Source organism: Emys orbicularis, chromosome 10, assembly GCF_028017835.1.
Source record: "Emys orbicularis isolate rEmyOrb1 chromosome 10, rEmyOrb1.hap1, whole genome shotgun sequence".
NCBI lineage: Eukaryota > Metazoa > Chordata > Testudines > Emydidae > Emys > Emys orbicularis.
In genome coordinates, this window is record NC_088692.1 from 53,976,805 (window position 1) to 54,003,296 (window position 26,492).

At 41.1% G+C, this 26,492-nt stretch overlaps 1 protein-coding gene across 1 annotated transcript in view; it reads left to right on the plus strand.

Moving 5' to 3' along the window:
* Positions 1-16,008: 16,008 nt before the first annotated feature.
* ETFA (electron transfer flavoprotein subunit alpha) overlaps positions 16,009-26,492 on the plus strand; it is a 49,606-nt gene continuing 39,122 nt past the window's right edge. Inside the window, exons 1-4 of the mRNA XM_065411934.1 lie at positions 16,009-16,085; positions 22,732-22,881; positions 25,777-25,858; positions 25,971-26,053. Of these exons, the coding sequence (XP_065268006.1) occupies positions 16,047-16,085; positions 22,732-22,881; positions 25,777-25,858; positions 25,971-26,053 (354 nt within the window). The 5' untranslated portion in view covers positions 16,009-16,046. The remainder of the gene's footprint in view (positions 16,086-22,731; positions 22,882-25,776; positions 25,859-25,970; positions 26,054-26,492) is intronic.

Consider the following 26,492-nt stretch of genomic DNA (forward strand, 5'->3'; position numbering starts at 1 on the left):
CTGGATACAAACTAAGGAACACCCTTTGTTTGAACTTTGTATCCCTTGTATTCAATTTTTTTATGATTTGTTTTCCTCTTTAGTCTCCATGGGTTTCTTCTCTTGCCTTAATGGAAAAATAGGAGAGCACTTCAGTGGCTAAAATAATACCTTTGCATTCCCAAATACTTTGTAGTGTGGTGGATATTGTGTCTCCCTTATAGTTCAACACTAATGGCTCAAAAGATCTGTTAATTTTTACCAAGCACAAGCTTTTCTGTAACTTTCTGCCATGGGATTTCAGATTAATTCCTACCACTTTTCTCAAGTGAAATTAAAGCAGGAAATATCTTCACACAGCTTCACATACAAATGATCCTCTTCAGCTGTGGAAAGATGTGAGATTCTTAAAAAAAAAACAACTCACATTACGGGATTTGTCTTTATCTCTTAAATACTTTTATAAGTTCTTAACTTTACACACTCTGAGTTCTTGAAGTTTATGGGCATATGCATAAATTGTTCCACAATCAGGGCTTAGTAACCCTCATCTCTCTCCCCCCCCCCCCCAATTTGTTAGCTTCCTCATGGTCAAAAAAAGAGGGGTAGCACCTTCTCAAGTGTGCCTCAGTGACAGCTTTATTACATTATCTTTAAAGATGGGATTTAAAAAAAATACATAGGACAAAAATATCAGCACAATACAGTAATCCCACTTGTTTTAAATACATATATTGTTTGGTACAGAATTTTTGAGCCTCTAGAAGACAAGACAGGATATTTGCCATGTGACTCTCCCCCTCCCCCGCCCCATTTGACTCCAGATTTACACTGGTGAAACTCAGAGCAGTTGTTCTTTAGGTAATTTTTTAAGTCTACCTGCAACATGTTGGTCTAAATCTACATTAGCAAGAAAATTCTGTGTTGACAGATTCAAGTCTTTATCTTACTCCATTTTCCCTCAGTTTTGCACCTTGTAAACATCTCCTGCTGTTGGGAGATCTCTGCATTACTCATGCACAAGGAGGTGAACTAAGGATAGTGTTTTTGTTTTGACTCTTGAGTTTATTTGCTTTTCTGATTTTTAAAGGCACACAGCTGTCCCGATAAAAATGCAATAGATAAAATCTCTCCTGTGTTACTAATAACCTCTTAGGCTACTAAAACTGGACAAATATTTTTTCCCCCTACTTCTGTTGTGTTTACTTCTGCCTTTCACTCAGCTTGTTCAATGAAACTAGACAGGTCTTTCCTGGGCCAGGTCTATTTGCCTTATCCATGTGAGTCCTCCCTATGAAGTCAAAGAAATAACATTATAATGGTCATACTGGGTCAGAACAATTGTCCATCTAGCCTGGTATCCTGTCTCTGACAGTGGCCAGTGGCAGATGCTTCAAAGGGAATGAACAGACCAGGGCAATTATCAAGTGATCCCTCCCCTGTTGTCCAGTCCCACCATCTGGCAGTCAGAGGCTTAGGGACACTCAGAGCATAGGGTTGAGTCCCTGACCATGATGTTTAATAGCCACTGATGGACCTGTGCTCCATGAATTTATCGAATTCTTTTTTTAACTCTGTTAAACTTTTGGCCTTCACAAAATCCCCTGGCAACAAGTTCCACAGGTTGACTGTGCATTGTGTGAAGAAATACTTCCTCTTGTTTGTTCCTGCTGCCTATTAATTTCATTGGGTGACCCCTGGTTCTTGTTTGTGAAGAAGAAAGTAACACTTCTTTATTCACTCTCTCCACACCATTCATGATTTTATAGACCTCTATTATATCCTTCCTTAGTAGTCTCTTTTCTAAGATAAACAGTCCAACTTTTTAATCTCTCCTCATATGCAAGGTTTTTCCATAACCTTAATCATTTTTTTGTTGCCCTTCTCTGTACCTTTTCCATTTTGTAATAGATCTTCTTTGAGATGGGGTGACCAGAACTGCCCGCAGTATTCAAGGTGTTGGCGTACCATGGCTTTGTATAGTGGCTGTGACAGGTTGGATCACAGAAATCCCCTTGGGAGCTGCCACCCAATGTGCCCAGACTACTTCTACCCCTGCCTTCCCTGGGCCCCAGAACCCTGTCTTGCTGAGCCAGACACTCCTGTCTGCTCCAACAAAGACCCAGGTCTGAATTACTTGTCCCAAAGCTGCAGGTTTACCTGAAAGCAGCTCACGGAAGTGTGCTTGTCTTTAGCACTCAGATGCCCAACTCCCAGTGGGGTCTAAACCCAAATAAATCCGTTTTACACTGTATAAAGCTTATGCAGGGTAAACTCATAAATTGTTTGCCCTCTATAACACTGATAGAGAGATATGCACAGTTGTTTGCTCCCCCAGGTATTAATACATGCTCTGAGTTAATTAATAAGTAAAAAGTGATTTTATTAAATACAGAAAGTAGGATTTAAGTGGTTCCAAGTAGTAACAGGCAGAACAAAGTAAGTCACCAAGCAAAATAAAATAAAATGCGCAAATCTATGTCTAATCAAACTGAATACAGATAATCTCACCCTCAGAGATGTTTTAGTAAGTTTTTTTCTCAGACTGGGCACAATTCTTTCCCCTGGTATGGCTCTTGTTCCAGCTCAGGTGGTATCTAGGGGATTCTTCATGATGGCTCCTCTCTCCCCCTTTGTTCTGTTCCACCCCTTTATATATCTTTTGCATAAGGTGGGAACCCTTTGTCCCTCTGGGTTTCCACCCCCCCCTCACTGGAAAAGCACCAGGTTAAAGATGGATTCCAGTTCAGGTGACATGATCACATGTCACTGCAAGACTTCATTGCCCACTTGCCAGCACACACATCTACAGGAAGACTCACAGGTAAAACACAGCCATCTGCAGACAATGGTCCTGGTTAATGGGAGTCATCAAGATTCCAAACCACCATTAATGGCCCACACTTCGCATAATTACAATAGGCCCTCAGAGTTATATTTTATATTTCTAGTTTTAGATACAAGAGTGGTACATTTATACAAATAGGATGATCACACTCAGTAGATTATAAGCTTTGTAATGATACCTTACAAGAGACCTTTTGCATGAAGCATATTCCAGTTACATTATATTCACTTATTGTCATATTTTTATAAAACCATATAGACTGCACAACGTCACAGTGGCATCAAGATATTTTCTGTCATCTTATCTATCCCTTTCCTAACATTCTGTTAGCTTTTTTGACTGCTGCTGCACATTGAGCGGATGCTTTCAAAGAACTACCCCTTCATTATATATGAATAGTTGTGATTGTGTTTTCCAGTGTGCATCACTTTGCAATTATAAACATTGAAGGTCCAGAGCAAGAAGGGCCAGACTCTAGTTCTCAAATCGAAAGCAACGAAGGACACATTTTGACTTCTTCAGCTGCTACAGAAGAGCCCATGCTTTGTGGGTGAAATTCAGGTCCCACTTGAAGGGAATGAGAATTTTGCCATTGACTTCACTAGAGATAGGATTTCACCTTGGGAGTCCAACCCAAAAGTGTGATGAAAATGGGCAAGTCTACCTACAGGACAGAACAAAAGAACCAGAGAGCAAATTAGTTTGCTAGCCAGCATAGCAAAGTCCGATTGATGAGACTCCAGAATGTAGTGAAGTAGACAGTGTGACCCTCAGCTGGTCCAGAAAAGCATGGGCTCCTGGGTAAGTCAGTATTTGCACATGTTGTAGTAATAATAATAAACTACCATCAGTGGGAGACTGATGTAAGACTGAAACACACATAAGAATACAATATATGTTTTTCTTGCATCATTTGTCAATTTTGAGGGCAATGCTACCAATTCTCTTTACGCTTCCAAACAACCTCCTCCCTCCACTTAAATATAAACAAACAGGAATAAATTATTTTTATTTCTAAATAACCACCTTTCTGGCCTAGAAGCCAAATTCTTCTTTCAGTAATGCTGGTGTAAATCTGAAGTTGCACTATTGAATCCTATATAGAGTTACTATGCATTTAAACAGGTGTAACTGAGAGAAGAATTTGGCTCTGAATGGCAAGTCATAACATGTCGTCATCCCCATGCACAGCTGAGTAGAAATCCCAGAAAAAAAGGATTTGTAATGGAACTGTTGATGGATCCTAAACCAAAACTGTTCTAGCAGGTGATGCTCAAAAGTCTATAAAAATATTCTCCATTATAATGCTAAGAGGCACTGAAATCAACTAGCCTTGGAGATTTGACCTGCATTTGGTAAATAAATGAATATGACCTTTTTTGGGGGGGGTATATTTCTTCACAGAAAAACTGTAAGGTCACTTACAATCATTTAAAAAAAAAAAAGTGTGATTGCCAATAGTCAATGTAACCTATACAGTCACAATTACTGTTTCTTGATTTACTTTTCTATTTAAGAGCCAAATCCTCAATCACTTTTTAGGAAAATCTCCTATTGATTTCAGTGAGACTTCTGAGTACCTGCAGTTATGTCAGGGTATGGTATTAAGCTTGCCAATAAGGTTTTCAGATTTTTTGGAATAATTTGCAGTTTTTGTCACAAATTTGATGTATCAATCCCATTTATAAACAAGAAACAATGACTTTTGCAGCAGATTGCAAAGGCAGTAAATGCTGATTCTTTCAGAGCCAGCCATGGATTAAGTCCATTATAAAATTAAAACAGATGGAACACAATTTCACTTACATTACAAAAAGGACAGGAACCATCTGCAATAAGATTTAGCTTTGCAAAGCTATTGTTATCATGTTACTATTAAAAACCTTTGATGAATGATTTTCTTCTCCTTCATAAACTTCACATGAATCAAATGTCTTATTTATTCCTCTTCCCGAGAAGATAATCATATTTTATTTTAAAAGATGACATCTCTCAAGGATCCATTTCTGGGTTATAACAGAATGTGTAAAAGCAAAGAAACGCAGTAAAACTCAGAAGTTTGGATCTGCTCACAATCTTTATAGGAAAGATTTATCAAAAGGACAGTTCTGCAATCATTTTCCCCTTTAAAAACATTTTCTTGTGCTTAGGGACAATGTCCAATACTGAAAATAGATAATTAATGAGATAATGGGATACTGCATGTCACCTCCTGTCCAATGGGATTATCTGATGGCTAATTATGGACAGATTGTGATTAATGTGATTATGGATTGGATATTAATCTGATTCTGGATTGATCTAGTTATGTTTTAGTCTGCTCCAAATGGTTAATTGGATCTGAGATAATAGAAATGCAGCTTGCACCAGATTTTGCCACATCAATTGATGAAGTATCTTTTGATCTGGTTGGGTTGTGAACAATAAATTATTTACAGCTGTTGAGGAAACTACTGTCCTTTAGAATGTAGTTATTCATTTTTTATTTTCAAGAGCCTTTGAAATTAAAATCAATATCCTTTTTAAAAGTCTCCTTGACAATTGAAAAGTATGTGTATAACTCACAAACAAATATGACAAAATTAAACAGTGGTTAACTGTTAAATGGTATTGCTCTGTGGGAATGCTGCATTCATTTCTCTGCTTCAGCCTCAGACCATAAGGAATTGGGAGTTCTGCAGAGGTAGAATGTGTAACACTGCAAAAAAGTGTTGTATAACAGCTACTGCCACCCCTGTGACTGACTGAGAGTTAGCCTTGGTGGGATTGCAAAGGGATATTCTCTCCATTTTTTTTTCTTCTTCAGTGGAGATCTAATAAAGATCTTAAGGCCAGAAAGGACTTTTAGGATCACCTAGTCTGACCTCCTGTACAACAAAGAACACTGAATTCTACCCAGTAATTTTTGTGTCAAGCCCAGTAACTTGTGATGAGCTAGAGTATATCTTTTAATTTAGATAGACACCCAGTCTTGATGTAAAGACTTCAAGTGATTGAGAATTATCCACACCCCTTGGTAAGCTGTTCTAATTTACTACTCCTATTTAAAAATGTACACCTTATTTGCATTTTAAATTAAATTCCACCCATTGGATCTTGTTACGCTGTTGTCTGCAGGATTTAAGATGATGGACATACTGTGGGATCTTGAGAGTGCAAGGAAGAAATGGTGGGAGGGGGACATTTTGCATTTCGAGGCAGGATATTGCAGATAACTTCTCCCACTCTCAATCCATGCAAACTGGATGCAATCATAGTACATATGATATGGTCTACTGGTTTAACAACAGACCCTGGAGACCAGGAGAGCTGGATTCTGTTTGTTTCTCTGCCACAGACTTCTTGTGTTAAAGTGGGCTGGTAATTTTTCTCCTATTGAGTCCAATTGGAATTGCATTGGGCTCTTAGCTTCTCCATGATTTAAATTTCTCATCAGTACAATAAGATTTATAGTTAGACCTACCTGTGGCATGTAATGATGCTTACCTCATTAATAATGTGAAAAGTGCTTTAAGCTCTATAGATGGAAGGCCCGAAAGAAATGCAAAACATTGTCTACATGTTCAAAAATGACTAATGATTTTGGCTGCTTCGATTCTTGAGTAACAACCTGAGACCCTATAAAGAGTTCTGATGCTCTGCAGGATGGAATGCTCGCTTTTGGAAAACTGGGCCTGTTTCTGGTGTTGCAAATTGGCCATCCAAAAACAAATGGATCAACAATCACTAATAACTTTTAAAGAAATAAGGCAATGACTGTGACTCCTGCACTAATCGCAGAAGTATTATTTTCTAGGTTGAAATTTGGAAATCAGCTTTCCAGAAATGCTTGGAAGCAAGCATAAAAGGTGTAATTCCCATGAGGCCATCATGTACATAGACTGGATGTTCTTGGATTTACAGGGAAAGGCTCAGGATAGTGTGAATAGGGAATAGTGAGTGGCATGCAGATTCTTCTTTAGCCATGTAAATAGAGGCATAAAAAGCAGATATGTGTTTAAAAAATAATGGCAGTGTATTCTGCCATTGAATTTTACAAACAACTCCCATTAACTTCAATGGGAGCTCTGCACACAGAACGATGGCAGCGTACAGCCAAAAGTCTAGGTTGACAATGTTGCTTTGGCACTGCAGACAGGAAGAGATGGCTGTCTTTCTATTGAGCCACTGTAGCATAAATATTCCTGAGCAAATTGCATTACAAATAGCATGAACAACAAATATTTTCAAGGAAGGTTCCATCTTTTTTTTTTTTTTTAACGTAAGCCTTCACTTCCAAAAAGGTTAACAATTCTAGCAATGCTGCAACTAGATCAATTAACTCATGAACACGTGTACTCCTTCTTACATAACCTAGTAGGTCCTGATTCTGCTCCCATTGAACCACTTTTACCATTGACTTAAATGGGAGCAGGCTCTATATTATGGCTAGTGATTTCACTCCCTGGTAATGATGATTTATGAAAATATGCAAAAGAGAACATGAAATGATATTGTTATTTATCTAATTATCCAGAAGAATATCAACATTTAGAACTTCATTAGGAAGTGTCATTTATAGGGAAACTGCAGTGTGGCACAGTAATCAGAGCAGGGCCTGGAAATCTGGATTCTGTTCCCAGCTCTCTGTGATTGGACAAGGCAAGTGACAGCACTGTGCCTCGGTTTCCCCAACTGTAAAATGGCGATACTTCCCAACCTCAAAGGGATGTAGTGAAGGTTAATTTAAATAAAGATTGTAAATTGCTCTGATATACTCAGATGACAGATGCCATAAAGGGCATAATAAATGATGATATGATTATATCTTATTATAAAGGAATCTAATTGTAAGACAGGCTGAGACTTATACTTACACTGGTGTGAATCAGGAGTAAGTCAGTGGAGCTCCACCAGTGTAAAACTGGTGCAAGTGAGAAGACAATCAGGCCCTATAGAGAGAGGTCTCATTTCATTTCTATGTTTCAATATTCATGCACTGCAGAAATGAATGTCAGTGGGGAAGGATCAATATTAACTGGATTAGAAAAAATGAAAAAGGCTTGAAATATACAGAAATGGGCAATATTTGCACTTTGACATGGCAAACATGCACATGAGTAACTTTAAACATGAGAGTAGTGCCACAATGGGATTACTCACATGTATAAAGTTACTCTCATGCATAAGTATTTGGGTTGGAGACTAAATGATTTGACAACAGAATTATCTGCTCCATGAAATGGGATAATATAATTTTAAATTATGGCAATAACTATCCTCAATTACCTTCTCTAGTGACTCTGGGTCACTTATTCTTCTTCTATTTTTCTCATCTCTCGTGGTGCATTGCTGCCTTGCTCTCTTTTTGACCATCCCTGTAGTGTCATGTAGGCAGATACTGTCTGTTCAATTTTTAAATTCTTCAGTAGAGTGGTAAGCAGATTCTGATTGTTTTAACATTATTGGATTTTGACAGATTAGTAGGTGAATCCTTTCAACTGTTGGTAGAGCTCCTGAATGAAGCTCTTTAATTTATCTCCAAGTCAGCCATACTCATCATGATTGCAGAAACCGTAAACTGAGGATGACCCATACCAAAAAGTGGTGTTGCTACTTAAAAAACAAAAAAAATTCAGTCATCTTCTTTACTAAACCCGTTAGTCATGAGAACGTATTTGCTGGTTTCCATGTCTTGTAGGAATTATGTATTTTACATGAACCAAAATTCAGTTCCAACATATATACTTTTTGTACCCATTCTTGTTTCATTTCCCCTGTGGGTCATTAAGTTACTGGAGTAGGGTTTTTTGCTGTGTTTTCACTAACCTACTATATTTAAACAAGTTTGAGCCATCCTCGGTATTGATCTAACTGCACAGTGTGAAAAAATGTAATTCCCTTTACAATGAAGAAATTGGGTCAGCAGATCCTAATGAAATAATCCTGGATAACAATGCACCATACTCAGGGCTTCTTCCACTAATTAATCATTCATTTTTCTTTCTAAATGTATAAAAATGTTCTTTACTTGCAATGGATTCTGAATCCACAGTTTCATTGGTCCCTGTGTATTTTATGTTTTACCCTTTTATTATCAGCACCCATTATGTGGGAGATGAGCTGAACCATGACAAAAAGATTTATTCTATTTCATGTGGATCATGCTGATATAATCCCTACCTGATTACAGTTTTATAAGCGCCTAAAACACTCGCCATAAGTGATAAAGACTTCCTTTGTGCATCAAGATGTAATCCTTATCAAGCCAGTTTCAATAAAGATTACATGTATTTGAGGTGCTATTCAGGTTTTAAATTAACATTAAAAACAGAAAATATAATATCAAGCCTGTCATTTTCTAGATCTCTGGCACTTTTACTTGGAAATCTGACCTAGAGTTTGCCAGCAGCAGTTTGCTGATCAAAATATACTTTATGCTATTAAACAGATGCATAGAAAGAAAGAGTTTGACTTACTCTGAGCTGTTATCTGGACTGATAACCATGTGGCCAAAGCTGATCTAATGTTAATTTCCTTATAGTCTAGTAATAAATACTCTAAACCTATACTTGTTCCTTTTTAAGGCTTGATTCCACAAAATATGCCTTCTGCTTTTGCACTGTGAACACTAATTTTTTTTTTTGGGGGGGGGGCGCGTAGGGGCTTACAGTAGGATTACCAAGGGGTGTGCCACACTTTAATGAGTAAAATATACATTAATTAAAAACATTTTTAGTCAAATAAAGGGTACATGAAGAGCATCTTCACCATATACTCAATTTATTTGTGCTCCTTTTATTAGATTTCTAATAAAGATTTCCTAAGTAAAAATATTTTCCAAAGCAATTGTAACAATATTTGGCATATTTCCTCTATAGAAGGCTCAGTTGTGCTTTTTAGGACACAGCTCTCTGAAGGGATGGGAGGAAGTTGCCTCATCCCTGAAATCAGTGGTACTTATTTTCATTTAACCCCAATTTTATAGCACTGTGGCTCCATGAAGTTATTGTTATGCACACCATTGTGAGAGGAGAAACAGGTCTGGTGATGACTTTTTGGTCATTTTTCAATTTTCCTGAGGTGAATTCTTTCCAGAATTTAGAGAATTGGGAACAGCCTTGAGACCTAGAGGGCTGGTTCCTTAGCATCACTGAGCTAGTTATAGTAACTTTAAGGCTAAGGGCCCTGAGGCTACTCTAATTTATGCCGGCTGGAAGAGTCCCCTAGGGACAATCTGATCAGCCAAGAATGGCAGGGCACAGTCCACTCCAGTCTTGCTTCTTCTAGCCCTTGTCACAGGGTCTATACCGTTGCCAGCGCACCAGAGCCAGGAAATGGGATGTGCTGTATAGCCATAATGGCTGTCTCAAATCTCATTCGCCTTTACAATCATCATAAGTTAATTGTCCAGCAATACAAAATATCTGAATACGCTCGGACACATTCTGCAGTAGGATCTGTAGTATTTCTTGGCATCGTAGGTTGTGGGAAAGCTGAAGTGCTTTGCACTTGTCTGAGAGAGATCACAGTGATGGGTGCCATAGAAATGCATTTGTAGGATGAGTCAGCAACATGCTGTAAACCCCTTACACTTTGGGGGAAAATATGCATTGTTGTGAAATGTTTAGAGAATACTAAGAATATTAATGATAAGGAAGAAACTGTATTTGTGACACACCATTCATTGATTTCAGGATCTTAAAGTCTGTAGTGTTACAAATCCATAAGCTCTTAGTACTGCTGGATTGATTGATTGATTGATTTGATTTGTAACTTAAGTGAAGAGGCCACTGTCAGTCTCGCCAAGATTTCAGTGACCACATTTTTCAAAGATCTACAATGCAGATTTTTAGGGGAGTATTTTGCTTAATGTATTTTTAAATCCATCCCTTTGCCACTAGGAAATTTTAAAAAGCAAAACAATATTACTGTGGAACCTAATGTATATTATCATTGCTTGGGAAGTGTCATGGCTCTCAGAACAAAGTGCAGAGATTTGTATGGTCCTTACTGTGGAGTAGATTCCTGTGTTAAGCTTGTTTGTTAGGAGAGTGGGCCTGTTTCAGATCTCAGTTATGTGGGTGTAAATCTGGAATAATTTAATGGAAGCTGGGTTTACACTGGTGTAACCAAGATCACAATCTGACCCTGTGTGTTTAGAAGACTGATCTGTAATAGTTCTACTTTGTAACAGAAGCTGTTCTGTGGTTAAATAGAGGCTGTTCTGAGGGGAAAATAGATCAGGCACCATCTGAGTGAAGCTGCAATGTTAATGATGCAGTATGGAATTTTGCCATATCAGAATTCCTTTAAGTACACGTGGAAGTCAAGGGATATGGGTTCTAGACCTAGCTACTAATACAGGGGTGGGCAAACTACGGCCTGGGGGCCACATCCGGCCCTTCAGACATTTTAATCTGGCCCTCGAGCTCCAGCTGGGGAGCGGGGTCTGGGGCTTTCCCCGCTCCAGCCGGGGAGTTGGGTCGGGGGCTTTCCCCGCTCCGTGTGGCTACTAAAAGCAGCAGCATGCCCCCCCCCCACGGCTCCTACATGTAGGGGCAGCCAAGGGGCTCCACACACTGCCCCCGCCCCAAGTGCCACCCCCGCAGCTCCCATTGGCTGGGAACCACGGCCAATGGGAGCTGCAGGGGCGGTGCCTGCAGATGGGGCAGCATGCGGAGCTGCCTGGCTGTGCCTCGGCGTAGGAGCCGGAGGCGGGACATACCGCTGCATCTGGGAGCTGCTTGAGGTAAGCACCACCTGGAGACTGCACCCCTGACCCCCTCCCATGCTCCAACTCCCTGCCCCAGCCCTGATCTCCACCCCCCTTCCCTCCAAACCCCTTGGTCCCAGCCTGGAGCACCCTCCTGTACCCCAAACCCTCTTCCCCAGCCCCACCCCAGAGCCCACACTCCCAGCTGGAGCCCTCACCCCCCGTGCACCCCAACCCCCGGCCCCAGCCCGGACCCTCCTCCCACAAACTCAACTCTTCATTTCTGGCCCCACCACAGAGCCTGCACCCTCAGCCAGAGCCCTCGCTCCCTCCCGCACCCCAACCCCCAATTTTGTGAGCATTCATGGCCTGCCATACAATTGCCCTTGGGCCCAAAAGTTTGCCCACCGTTGTACTAATGACTTGCTATGCAGCCTTGGGAAAGTCACTTAGGTCCATAGATTCAAAGATGGCCACTAATTATGGCTGCCTAGCCTGAGATACCTGTGTCTCAACTTGGACAGCCAATATATGAGTTATGCAGAATTAGTGGCCACCTGAAAATGGAAGACTTAATGTCTCCGTGCCTCAATTTCCCTATCTGTAAAATGGGGACAATGGGAAAAATTCATAAAGTATTTGAGATCGTCAGATGGCAAGTGCTGTATAAGCGCTAAGCTCAACTCAGGTTGGTTGCTCTCCAAGAATGGTATTGAAAATTAATTGGGTGGAGAGAAACAACAGCTAAGGTAACAATTAAACATTACCAAGGGGCAAATCTTGCCTCTTGTATGGGCATATACTACCTGAAGGGTAGTGGTTCTACTGCACTGTGGGGGCAGGCTGTAAGGAATCCACAAAGGGAGCTCTACAGTGTCTCATAGAATTTTGCTCTATGGATTTCCTACAGTAGTAGTGCACAGAGAGGTGCAGAAGGTGTGTGTTAGAGAGGGACATGGCTGTGTCCATTAGATTTGTGTCAATGTGAATCTACTGGCCAATCCCTTCACTCCTTGGGTGGGGGCACAATTGTTACAGAAGGTGCTGTAACTCCGTGCCTGCAATCATGGCTGCAGTGAGATTCTGCTGGCACTATAAAGCTTGGGAGGGAGGATTTCATCTCCTGAGAAGCACCCCTCCACAAAGCCATTTTACTTGGGCTTTGCAGTTTGTCGCAGGAAGATTGACTCATTTGCTCTGGAATTGCTGTGTATCATCTGTTTTCTCTATATAGCAGGGACAGAGCAAGGATGCAAACCATATTTTGCTGAACTTTCCTTTAATCAGTTTCATATTGTTAAATGAAATATAATCCTGAGTAAAATACATTCAGCTCCTTAAAAATTAAAAAACCTATAAATTTTTAAAAGCAAATGAGCCATTCTCCAAAACAGAAATGGGTTTTGTGGCCTCTGATGATTATAATGCTGTACGTGAGGAAGGGGCGTTGGCTGAAGCAGTTATACATCTGTCCTCTGTAATGGGGATACCATACTGGGCTGGTGTTACTTGACTGGTCTTTGAAACATCAAATGACTTAGACAATTGGCAGGTCCTGGAGTATGGAAAAAGCCTTGACGGCTTGTCTCCCCTCCCATGTTCCAGCACCTATGGACAGCTGAGCTTTTTCCTCCCCCCCCCCTTCTTTCTTTCTTTTTCAGTAAGTCTATACCAGATGCGCGAGAGAGATTTACTATAGGCTCTGCTATGATACAAATGTTGGGTTTCTTGGTTTTGGCAATAGGAGCTTAGAGGGGCTTCCAGAACTTGGCTACAAAGAGTCTTCTTTTCACTTTGGGAACCAAACCCCATATATTCCCCTTCTGTGTAGAAATGCACAGAGAGGAACAAAATACAAAAGCTCTGTGTTTCTTCAAGATCCATGATTAGGTAAATAAACTACCTCCTACTAGGCCATGAGGCCAGTGGGATTGTGTTGCAGTCATGAGGCAGGGCCCAAGAAAGGCAGTGATGAGCTGTCAATCTATGAGAAACCAAGCCTCAACGCACATGGACCCTGGCTAGCCCCATGGCCTCTATACTCCCCTTTGTCCCCCAAAGTATGGCAACACATGGGGTTGAGGTAGCCATATTGACAGTTGCTGCTCTGCCCACAGCGGTGTCTGACCTGCCACTCCAGCCTCCTTCAAGCAGCATTACATTTCCACAAGTTTTTGTGTAATATATATAGCTTTCACAATGGAACATGGTACTTAGTGTGGCTGTTGCCAGGTCCTTTCCCACCTTGGCCATACTCTCTTTTTCACATGGCATGCCAGCTGCATGGCTCTTCTGCTGTGTGGAGGGAGGAACATTGCTCACAGCCACCTTCCATTTTCTATGGCTTTGTTCAGCTTTGCAATGTGTAGGAAGGGTAAGGGAGAACATAAGAGCTTACTAATGCCTCTGCTCTGTTCAACACAGTTTGTAGTCAGGTCTTCGGCCTGTCCGGTCCCCAGACAGAATGGAAGATGGCCCACAGCAATGTCAACATCACCCTGACCGAACTGGGCATGTCACAGATCAAACATGGCACAGGGCTCTTATGGACAGACTTAGGCCATTATCCTTAATGGGAAAACATACATTACTTGCACATGATGGGCTGCAATGCACACCAACGTTACGCTGCCCAACAATTTAGGGCAGGAAACATTTAGGCTAGGAACGACACATGACAAGTTGTGCAAATGTACCAAGGTGCCTTCACTTGTGTTCTAAAGGAAGAGGTTTTGATTCTTCTGTCTAGCCACTTCTGCAATTTACACTGTACAAATTGGGTATAAGATGCTGCCATTCTGATTTGGTAGTATTCTACACTCAGTCTTAATCTACTTTGCGTTGGTATAAATGACTATACAAGGTGCACGGCATTGGGGCAGGACCCTCCTATGCTCTGTGAAGCTGTGCTCTACAGGTGTCCTATTTATGATAATTGGCAAGAGGTTTGGGAAAGGGAGTGGAATTATCAGTGTGAATACATTAATTATACTCTGCATTGTGGAGGGCACAGTGGCTGCAGAGGTTGTTGCTGCCCACAACCTTCAATAGCAGTACTGCAGACTACACCAGAGGATTTCCTCCTTCTCTTTACTTTGGCTTTGTACAATGTGGAAGAATTTCAGTCTGATTCTGGATACTTGTCTGTATAACTTCATTTCCAGAGGTGTTATTCCTCTTTAAAAACTTTATTTAACTCTTGGCAAAAACAAACACGTGAATAAAAGAAATATTAGAAAAATTGACTGATTTTTTTTTTACCATATCGTAATTTTTTTTATTAAATCTGGTCAAGAGGAGGATATAATGCTCACCATTATTCCTCAGTATTATGTAGATGGTTGTTCATTTGTGCTCCCTGCCATCTGGATCCTGAATGGTTCTTGTATGGTTCTTGTTCAATTGCTGGATGAATCCATTCTAGTCTTCACATTCTTGGATTCTGAGCCCAGTCCATACAGCGTATAGCTTTCTTCTCCAACATTAGCACAAAGGACAACCTCTTTGGTTCCTTTCCTAAGTGATGCCTGGGAACCATATTTAGACCCTTCAGGATGGAATTGGCATACTTGTATATTATATGATACTACTTAAGATGCCAGAAATGTTTGTTAGATCATCTTTGTCTCTGCCTGTAAAAGTTTCTGGCTAGTTCTCAAACATTTGCATTATCAGCAGTGGAAAGGTGTGGGGTTTTTTTTAAGCATGTAACAATAAGAAAAGCTTGTGTGCGCTTAAGATCACAACCTTGAATCTTTATATTTGGCTTATGTAATACAAAGAAAGTTTACATCCATGTGGTTAATGGGATCATACCCTCCCCCCATTTTTAAGTTTAATTTTTTTGGACGTATGCAAAGCTGGGATCAGTTGGATATTCGTTTTGCTATAACTGCTGGCCTGCATCCAGGAAACTAATGGGGAGTTTGAGTTGCTTAATCACCCTAATTGTAGGAGCAGCAAGGGTGGTTAGCAGTCACAGTCTTGTTTGAGAGTCCACTTTTTATGCTCCAGGGTGTCCCTAGCAGACAGATGAGTGCTGACTGTAGGTAGGCCCAAACTGTACATTTTTGGCTGTGGATCCAACCGTTTCTCAAGCTGGGGTCTCGATTTGTGCCCAGGTCTAGTTTTGCCAACTTTTCCTCCCCTGAATATAAGCGATGCACCGCACCGCGCACACTGACCCACGGACTGCAAAGCTGCACCGAGGTGCAGCCATGGCAGGGCCTTGGGGCTGCTGTGTTATCTGGGCTAGTGAATCAGCGAGCGGCACAAGAGCGGGCCGGGAGTCCGCCTCGAGCTGCATTTCTCACCCCGTGCGCGCGCGCGCGCGCCTCCCCGGGAACTCAAAGGGCCCAAGAAACTTCCCGCCTCCTCTGATTGGCTGTGCGCGCTGGCCAATGGGAAAAGGCAGGATTCCAAGTCACGTTGTCCCTCAGCAGCTCTCGCGAGATCTCTGCCTCGCCCAACCGGCTCGGGTGGGTGGTGCTGGGGCGGGGTGAGAGGGTCCCGGAGGGAGTCACCATGTTGCTGGCCGTCGGGGCTCGGCGCCTGAGGCGGGCGGTGAGTGCGGCGCGGCGGTCGGGGCCCGCTTCGCAGGGAGCAGGGGCACCCCCTCAGCGCCGGGCAGGGGAGCTGCGCCCCCCTTGGAGCCCTTCCCGGGGGCCCGTACGGCCGGCCCCGCTTCAGCGCTGGCTCCCCCCACCCTATCCGTCCTGGGGAGCTGCCTGACTCTGCCCCGAGCTGGGCCAAAGGTCACCCAGAGCCAGGGAGACGCCAGCCGCCCACAGGGCCCGTGGTCCCAGCCACAGCCTGGCGCTGGCAGGCAGCTCAGGAGGGCACTTAGCCCATCCCCTGCGCTGGGCCAGGGCCAAGTAAACCCAGACCATCCCTGCCAGGTGTTTGTCCGACCTGTTCTCAAAACCCTCCAGTGCTGGGGGGTTGGAAACCTGTTCCAGTGCTTAACTATTCTTAGAGTTGGGAAAACTTTTCCTACTATCTAACCCAAATCTCCCTTGCTGCAAACTAAGCCTGTTGTTACATTTTACCATGCCCTTGGTGGACTTGGAGAATATTTGATTACTGGTAGGTTTGGGGCATCATTTAAGACAGCACAAGCGAGGAAAAGGCAGCGCAAGCGGTTTGGTCTAATTTATATTGCATTATGCAAGAGTGCCCCTTTCATACTCTGGACAGCCTTGACAAGTTCTTAATCAGTCTATGGAGATGTATTTTTATCTCACTTCAAATAATGGCTCATGTCAAATAAAACATTCATCTAATAGCAAAAGTCTAAAAAGTTGTCCTGGTCTGCATTTACTCTGAGCAGGGATCCAGGGCTCTCATATTCAGTGATTAAAAACCCTGTGTAGCCCACTGACGAAGGAAAATTACTGCAGCTGTAAAAGACTCTTGGTTTTAGTGATTGGATCTTCTAAGAGTTTGTAAAAAGTCATGTGTCAAGGGGAGGCTTAGCCAGATTTGTGGTGATAAAATAGGCAGAGAGTGGGAATATGCCTTAGTACCACAGTAAAGTAGATAGTCACCTCCAGTTGACTGCAGTGGGACTTGAATGCATGTATTTTCTTTGCAGGATTGAGCTTAAACTAATTTAACTGGGAGGCATGCATGTAAAGGTGGGATCTGATCACTTTTATATGTTAGGCCATAGAAGGTTATTTACTTTTTGTTGCATCATCCTCTGTGTTCCAGCTTGTATGTTGCTAAGCTTTACAACTAGGTGAATACTCAGGGTTACTTGGTGGGTGGGTGAAGGACATATTTTATCTAATCTCTTATGCTGTAGGGGGAAGGACATTAAGCAAGTTACTTACAGGCCACCTACCTAAGTATCCCTTTTGGTAAAATGGTGACAAGCTTTATTTGTAATGTCCTTTGAGATTCTCAAATGTTAAGTGGTATGGAAGTGCAAAGTATTAATACTATGGATATATCAATGGATTTTGTCAGTAACAAACAATGGTTTAGTACAGGGGCAGTGGACAGGCTGTCATGTTAGTTTCACTGTTTTTTAAAAGATACAAACTGTTATCCTGACCAATTTGTTTGTGGTTTTTGTATTTTTAGATTAAAGGCTGTTTGGGACAGGGATGATCTTTTCCTGTATATCTGTACAGCCCCTCGGTTGTGTGCTATTACAGTATAAATAATAATCCCTTATTATGACCAATTTAGAGTTCCAAGTTCCACAAAATGGGAAACACAAAGCCAAATTCCTTGTTTGTCAACATTTGCACACTCTTTCTTTAATTTGTAAGATGAAGTATATTAGCAATATTGTGGTCAAGACTCTCTTCCCTGCATTTTTTTAAACAGGGAGCATTTGTAAAGTATGAAGGATAAGGAGAAACTAGTAATTTCAAAATATTTATCCTATGCAATAAAGAAGAGGGGCAGGGAATTTTAATGGAAGAATCCTGCTCTATCAGCTGTCATGGGGATCATATTTAAATATACTGTATAAGTGGCTTTGTAAATAAGAGCACAAAACAATGCCAAGGAACCTGGACTTTCAACTTGTTTACTGCAGAGGAAGCTCCAGTGGCCTGTTTATATAGGGATAAGGTATAATCTATTTGTTCTACTGTTCAGTTGAAACTAAACAGATGTGAAAGACCAAATTCACCACTGTTGAAAGTGGATGTGACTCCACTGATTGAAATGGAGTTGTGACCAATTGATTTCAGTGAAGTTTTGGGAGGTCATGTGGATGGTGAGAAGGAATTTCAAATATTGGTGACTTTCTTTCTGTACTAAAATCCTGGACTCTCCATTGGTAGTAAAACACATTTGCCTCATCTTTTTATGTCCTCTAGGTTTGATTCTCTTAAAAAAACAGGGGAAAAGCCAATTTGAGGTATTCTAGAATATAATTTTCTACTTAATGCAACTTTTATTGAGCTACTTTTACAAATTAGGATATCTTTAAAATGGAGAAACTATTGATTAAGATAAACCGGGTCATAGTCTTAAATTAGATTGAGGGGTGTCCGCTGCAAGATAGGGTATATTGTTGGGGTGTGGGGGGGAAAGGGATAATCGAGAAATGTCATACATTTCAGCGGAGCTTTTTTCTGAATGAAGAATCCTGCAAATATCTAAATAAGAAGGTAATGGTAGAAGAAACTTACTAAAATTAGGCAGCCACAGGTCCTATATCCGAAACCAGTTGATTTCTAATGTGTGCTAAGGAAAACTCCATTACTCCCCTACAAGTAGATAGTGATGACTGGTAAGACACATTCTAGGTAAGGCACGTTGGTGGTAGGATACCTATATGATATTAGTATTTCAATGACTCCATTAATTTTTGTCTTAAATTAGTGCCCTAATAACGTCATAAAACATTGTTCTGTGGATACTTTATTTCCAAGTTGCATGTTAGAGGAGGGGTCCCCAACTCGGTGCCTGTGGGCACCATGGTGCCCGCCAGGGCGTCTAAGTACACCCGCATACTGGCCAGCGGACGAGCATCCGCCGAAATGCCGCGAAGAAGCAGCGTCATCCAGAGGCGTTGCTGCCGAAATGCCGCCGATTTTTGGCGGTATTTAGGCGGCGACGCCTCTGGATGACGCTGCTTCTCGACGGCATTTCGGCGGCGACACCTATTGACGTTGCCGCTTCTCGGCGGCATTTTGGCGGATGCTCGTCCGCCGCCACGGTCCTCCGTGGCTCGCCAGACGAAAAAGGTTGGGGACCACTGTGTTAAAATAATGATACGTCAGGTTGTTTGGGTAAAGTTATGCCTTACCTATTTCTAAGTTTTCCTTTTTATTGGGGTTTTTAAAGTTTACAAACATGTAAATACTCAGTATTGGTATTTTTACCCAAATGGGGATGCAAAAAACCTACTAGTTCTCTCTCTGTATGGTGGGGTGACATCAGAGAAGAAAAATATTTTGGATGTTAGTTCATTCTTTTTGTGCTGCTTCCAACTCCTTGCTTTGGCCTTAAAGATTGGAGGGTAAAAGCTGTTGACCTTTTTCAGATTTCAATAATGCTTTTTTTATTGCACAAAAGATCTTCTTAGATCTATTTTGGACTCAACATATCTATAAATTCAATACTATTTCCCACCTTTTTATAAAAATATTTGAGATCCTTGGGTGAAAGATGGTATAAATGTAACTTTTAATTTTTCTGCATGCCTAGCAGACCCGTATTTGATTTTTCTAATATCTAGTAGTCTTTCACTAAAGGCGTGCTCTCTTTTTTTTCTTTCTTTTTTTTTCTCTTCAGAATCTATTCTTGCTGCGCCTTTACTTATTTTACTATGTGGCGTGATTTTTGATGCTGTTGAGCATTTTCAGTTCTTGTTGACTTTGGTGCAAGTTTGGGGTGTTTGGTATATCTGAAAATCTGCCCATGGTCTTTATTTTATTCTCCACTGCATCCTCAGTAGCCATTCTCTTTTTGCCTGCCATGGTCATTCACATAAATAGGTTTCCTGAAAGATGACCTGAGCACTACAATGTGTCACTTGAAATAATTGGTATTCAAATGGCCAGAGTGCAAAGGTCTTTATTGTTGATGTGAAGGTAATTTTTTTCAAACATTAATTAAAAACACACATTTAAAACTTTGGCTAGGCAGCTGGCTGATCCATATGCACCTGAATTTTTATTATACAGTACTTACAGAGCAACATGACTGAGATTTCTAAGAGTATTACAGTAGCATTATAGGCCATAAACAAACATTGCAAAAACAGTATGAGTATATGTTGTACCCACTCAGCAGTATTTTAAAATTTCAGCATTCACTGTATGAAAAGCACCAAAATAATAAATGGTACTTAACTTTGTAGACTAAAACAAACCTAAAGAATAGAAACCTAAAAATCTAAAATAAATTGCAATTTAATAATGCATTTCCATGGTGAAGTGGTGGTAGTCATTGAGTACTTTCATCTTCTGTATTCACTTCTGGATATTTTACTTCCTAAAACTTCTGGGTTCCCCTTTGAGGGGATGGGAAAGAAAACTCAGGTTTTCTGCATGGAATTTCCAATAGATCATTTCTATTCCTATCATATTAGGAATGTTAACGTAAGGCAGGGGTCGGCAACCTTTCATTTATTCACTCTAATTTAAGGTTTTGTGTGCCAGTAATACATTTTAACGTTTTTAGAAGGTCTCTTTCTATAAGTCTATAATATATAACTAAACTATTGTATGTAAAGTAAATAAGGTTTTTAAAACTTTTAAGAAGCTTTATTTAAAATTAAATTAAAATGCAGAGCCCCCTCGACCGGTGGCCAGGACCCGGGCAGTGTGAGTGCCAATGAAAATCAGCTCGCATGCCGCCGTCAGCACGCGTGCCATAGGTTGCATACCCCGACATAAGGGATAAGGTTCATAATCAAAACCCACTGTAGCTCTTGTACCTTTACACCACCTTTTGGCCCCAGGCAGTTTCTTCTCCTGGACCTGTTAGCACAGCTGTATTACCTCCTGAGCAGACTCCAAAGGACCCTGACTCTAGGGCAGTGGTCCCCAACGTGGTGCCCGCAGGCGCCATGGCGCCCACCGGGGCATCTATGTGCACCCGCGTACTGGCCGGCGGACGAGCATCCGCCGAAATGCCGCCGACAAGCAGCGTCATCCAGAGGCCTCACCGCCGAAATGCTGCCGATTTTCGGCATTATTTCGTCGGCGACACCTCTGGATGCTGCTGCTTGGTGGCGGCATTTTGGCGGCGACGCCTATTGACGTTGCCACTTCTCGGCGGCATTTCGGCTGATGCTTGTCCACCAGCCACGGTCCGCGGTGGCTCGTCGTCTGGCACCTGCCAGACAAAAAAGTTTAGGGACCACTGCTCTAGGGAGTGTCCTCGGGGCAGGGGTAAGAAGTGGCATTGTGAAGGCAGCTGATACCTCTTACCTTGTATCCTCCCATACAGTAGTGAAGATCTTGGAGGATCCTCTTGGGTGCATTGTCCTTGTGGGGCTATGTGGCACTAGGTGTGCAGGAAATACCTGGTTACTATCTTACATGGCCTTATGTGTTGATAGGGAGAGACTTAAATATATCATGACTTAAATCCTTTGGAAAACAATACAGGTGGTTTTATTTTTTTTTAATGCACTGTGTTAGGCAAGCAGTCCATATAGTTAATCCAAAAGGCTACCTGCAATAGTGTTCTGTGATTTTGTGTATGATTTGTGAGTGGCCAGTGCTTGGCTAAATTAACCTTTTATATGTAAAGAGGCTGTAGTCAAACTAAACTGAAGTATTAGTGAAATGCAGTGAAACAAAGTAACAATGTTTAGAATCCTTTGTTCATTTCAGTTTGATCCTCTTCCTGTTTTTGCAATTTTGTTTTGATTTGTAAAGTGCTCCAGAACAAGTTCTAAAGAATGACCAGAGAATATAGTAAGTAGGTCGGTCAAGTGATTATTTTAAGTAGCCATATTGGACTCTGATGGGATATTGTTTGAATCATCAGAAAAGGGTTGAACATTTTAAAATAAAATATATTACTTAGATTCAAGTCTGATACAGTCCAATAGACTTCTTTTATTATGGTTTCTTTAGACTGCAAACCTGCCTAAGACCCTAATTATTGGTTTGTTTTCCCAATTCCCAACAATTAATAAAGGCAAAGTAAGAATACAATATTTTTTAAAAATAAAATAAGCGCAGGTTCTTTCTCTAGGATTTTAGTCAAAGCTTTGTTTGAAAAATATATTTATTGTTTCAAGCAAATAATTATCTACTTGCCTTATAGCAGTGTGTCCTCTGATTCCCTCCCATTATGTCCTGCTTCCTTTCCCTTGTGGATTTCATCCTATAACCATCCAAATCCTTAAATTACTTCCATGTGCTCAACAAACCATTTAAGGCATTTAACCAGGCTGATCAATTGACCTAAAAAAATCTGGTTTATAAAATTGTTATCCCTAGTCCTGACTAGTATCTTCCTATCATCTCAAAATGGCTATGCAGTATATAGCCTGAAGTTCAGAAGATTGTCACTTGCTTAGTGCCTGGTACCTTCAAACTGCTTTATTAAAAATATCTGTTAGTTCAGTTGGTCTGTTCATTGTTACTGGTTAATGTAGTTTTGTACAAATGAAATGCTTTCTATAAGGCACTAGGTGGTCTCTGTAAAATACTATAAAATGTTGTTTGTTCCTTCCACATTTAATGTTAACCCTGTGTTTTTTCGTTTTCTTTTCTTTTTTAAGGCCTCATTGCTCCAGAGATTTCAGAGTACATTGGTAATAGCTGAACACACAAATGAGTCTCTTACACCCATTACGCTAAATGCTATCAGTGCAGCAAAGCGGCTTGGAGGTGAAGTATCTTGTTTAGTAGCTGGTACCAACTGTGACAAGGTAAGAAACCTGATTATTTTTCTTTCTAGATGTGTTTAAACAAAGTAGTGACTACCACTAAGTAAACCAAACAAGACTTGGATCAGTTTCAAGAATAATGTTCAAGTGGGAGGAGCTATGCCAATGGTCACTAGTCCCAAGGAAATGTCCTGAATTTAAACTGTTGCTCTTCTAAACTGAAAATATGCATATAGGGTGTGGGGTTGTTGTTTTTTAAACAAGTGACTATGCTAAAAGGGACTCTCAACTTACATTCTGTTTGTTTGTTTTTTAATGAAGTTTTTATAAATCCAAAGGCCAATAGAAATGTTAAAATTCCAGTTTAAATAGCTATTTAAAAACAAATATTCTCCTGTAAAGTTTGAAATCCAGGTATTGCAGCACTAAGAATCTGAAAGCAAAACTTGCTTAACTGACTTTTATTGTCCATTCTGTGAAAACGTCAAAAAGTAAACCGAGCATAAAGAATGATAAATAGAACTTTAAAAAAATCTCTCTGTTAATAATCAAAGGTGTTACTAATGTAAGGATTTGTTTACAATGTATGATTAAGATGTTAGTGTTTCCTGACTTTAAAAGCATGCTACACATTAGAGAACTAATGCCTTGTGTGCTTGCCAGTACTGTTGCTTGAATTGTCTCAAGAGTCTATAGTAGACCAGTTTTGTTACATTGTCACTAAGGATTTTGAGAATAGCCTTTTAGCACTGACACCTACAGGTCAATACAGTTTAACTGTATAAAGACTGTGGAAGTGATGTTGATCGTGTCTGATAATTTGTAAAATTAAACTGAGTTAGTGTTGAATTGTTTCTCTTGTAGTGATAAGTTTTATCTTAGGCAGAGAACCATACACATGGCAAGTGACATTAAAGTTGTGGCATCCTCTCCAGTCACAAATCTCAGGAGAAGGGATTATAACTAGACTGTAAAGACTGGTTTTAAATTTAAAACCTGACATTCTAGGTCTGAGACCAGGAGCAAACATTTACTGAGTTCGAGAAAAATCTGTTTGGTTCACATTTTGTAACACCTCCATTTGCACCCCTTTTATTTTGGAGACTTTTTGCACTCATAACTAAATAGTGATGGGTGAAACTTGTTCTCTTTCAATACTCCATGTGTTGTGTGTGGTGGTGACCCAAGTTATTTTATAAAATGATACTGCATATAACCTGAACTTTCTTTTTAAAGTTGTAAGAATGTGTACAGGTGGGACAAAAAAGTCATAATACATAACAGTTATTTATGTAGTGGCCACTTTGGTTTTCTCTCTTACAACCCTTGGTTTTCTCTCTTACAACCCTTGTTTTGGGGGTAAAACTGATCTTCAGGAAAGCAAGGAAGTAGTGTTGTTTGGGGCAATGCAAGTGTCTTAACACAGTTCTATCAATACACTCAATGTGATTTGCAATAACCCTTTTGTAGCTTAAAATTTGCTTTTGTGTATGTAATATAGCAAAAACATAACTGCAGATCTGAAACCTACAGCAATTCAACAGCTAATAATGTCAGACTTCAGTACAAACGATTTCTGTTGTAATTAACAAGAGGACTACATCACTGCTTGTTTTCCTTAGCACTTGTAACATAGGGCCTATATAATTGAAATAAATGGCAAAACTCATTGATTTCAGAGGAAGTAAGATTAAGCTCTTGAATAATTCGATTAGATCAGTTGAAGAATTAGGTTGACTGTTTTTAATAGTAATTGTTGATCACTTTTATTATAAATGTTTATACTCTTGCAGGGGTTCTCCTCCACCTTTTTTTAACTCAGATCCCACCTTAGAATTGTTTTTGAACTTGGAGGCCCCTCCACGACCAGATAGCAGTGCCTTTCATTCAAATTTGCCCTGCCCACTGCTTCATCACAACAAGGAGTGACTGGGCCAAATTTGAGTGTATAGCGTTGTTGGCATTTCAATTTTACTGTAATTACTGAAATATTTGAAGGCTCATTGTCCCACCCCTGTTGAGAACTGTAGTTCCAATGTAATAACATAACCTTATTGCACACTACTATTTACATGAGGCCAACATGTCTTATGATGGTTTCTTTTGCAGTTTTTGTCTTATTCAAAAATTGTGTGTATTTATATTGGAGAGGCAGCATAGTCTAGCGCAGGGGTGGGCAAACTTTTTGGCCAGAGGGCCACATCAGGGTTGCAAAACTGTATGGAGGGTGGGGTAGGAAAGGCTGTGCCTCCCCAAACAGCCTGGCTCCTGCCCTCTATCCGACCCCTCCCACTTCCCGCCCCCTAACTGCCCCCCTCAGAACCCCTGACCCATCCAACCCCCCTGCTCCTTGTCCCCTGACTGCCCCCTCCCGGGACCCCCTGCCCCTTATCCAACCCCCCGGCCGCAGCCCGGCCACCTTACCATGCCGCTCAGAGCAGCATGTCTGGCAGCCGTGCTGCCCAGCCGGAGCCAGACATGCTGCTGCACTGCCCTGAAGAAGCGCGCAGCCCCGCCGCTCAGAGTGCTCCCCATGCGGCAGCATGGCTGCAGGGGAGGGGGGACAGTGGGGGAGGAGCCGGGGGTTAGCCTCCCCGGCCGAAAGCTCAAGGGCCAGGCAGGATGGTCCCGTGGGCCAGATGTGGGCCGCGGGCTGTAGTTTGCCCACCTCTGGTCTAGTGTATTGGCACTGGACTGGGAGTCAGAGACCTGTGTTCTGTTGCAGTGAATTCTGCCACTGACCAGCTATGTGACCTTGGGCAAATGTACCCTTCTGTTTCACTCCTGTCTTTGTCTTGTCTATTTAGATTGTGAGCTCTTTGGGGAAGGCACTGTCTTACTATTTGTTTGCACAGTGCCTAGCGCCCTGGGGCCCTAAGTTCAATTGGGCCTCTAGGTGCTGGTGTAATACTACTACTACTATTTTTGTAATCGTAGGTAGCAGAAGAGCTCAGCAAAGTACAGGGCATTGCAAAAGTTCTAGTGGCTCAGCATGATGTATACAAAGGATTTCTACCAGGTGAGCATTATTTGTATACAGCCAAAAATAGTCTGGTGTCATTCTTAGCAATGAAAACTGTAATTGAAAATATAAATGAGACTGTTGTAAACTGTGACATGTTTTTCCTCAGAGGAGCTGACTCCATTGATTTTGGCAACTCAGAAACAGTTTAATTACACACACATCTGTGCTGGAGCATCTGCCTTTGGGAAGGTGAGCAGATAAGAAACGCATACAAATCTGTAGCATGTATGAGGCTAAGAGCCCATTACATGTAAGTGTGAGTCGGAAATCTGTGAAAGATTTTTCATATATTCTGTAGCCATGTTGGACTTTTCTGAAATGTTACAGCAGTGTAAAAGAGCAATTTAAAGCAAGTGTTTAATTGTAATATATCAGTCATAGTATAAATTTTGCTTTCTATGTGGCTGTTTAATAAAACAAATAGGAACTAGAGATCTGAAACCATTATGCCTTCCGAAAAGAGAGACTAGTATAAAAAGCTAGCTGTGGTAGCTCTTTAAAGTAAAAATTAGCTTCTTTGTATTCAGTTGTGCCATTTGCATCGATGAAGAAGGAAAGCATGCATGCCTTTTAGCACTAAACTGTTTTGGGTTTTTTTACATATGTCTATGGAGTAATGCAGACTAGA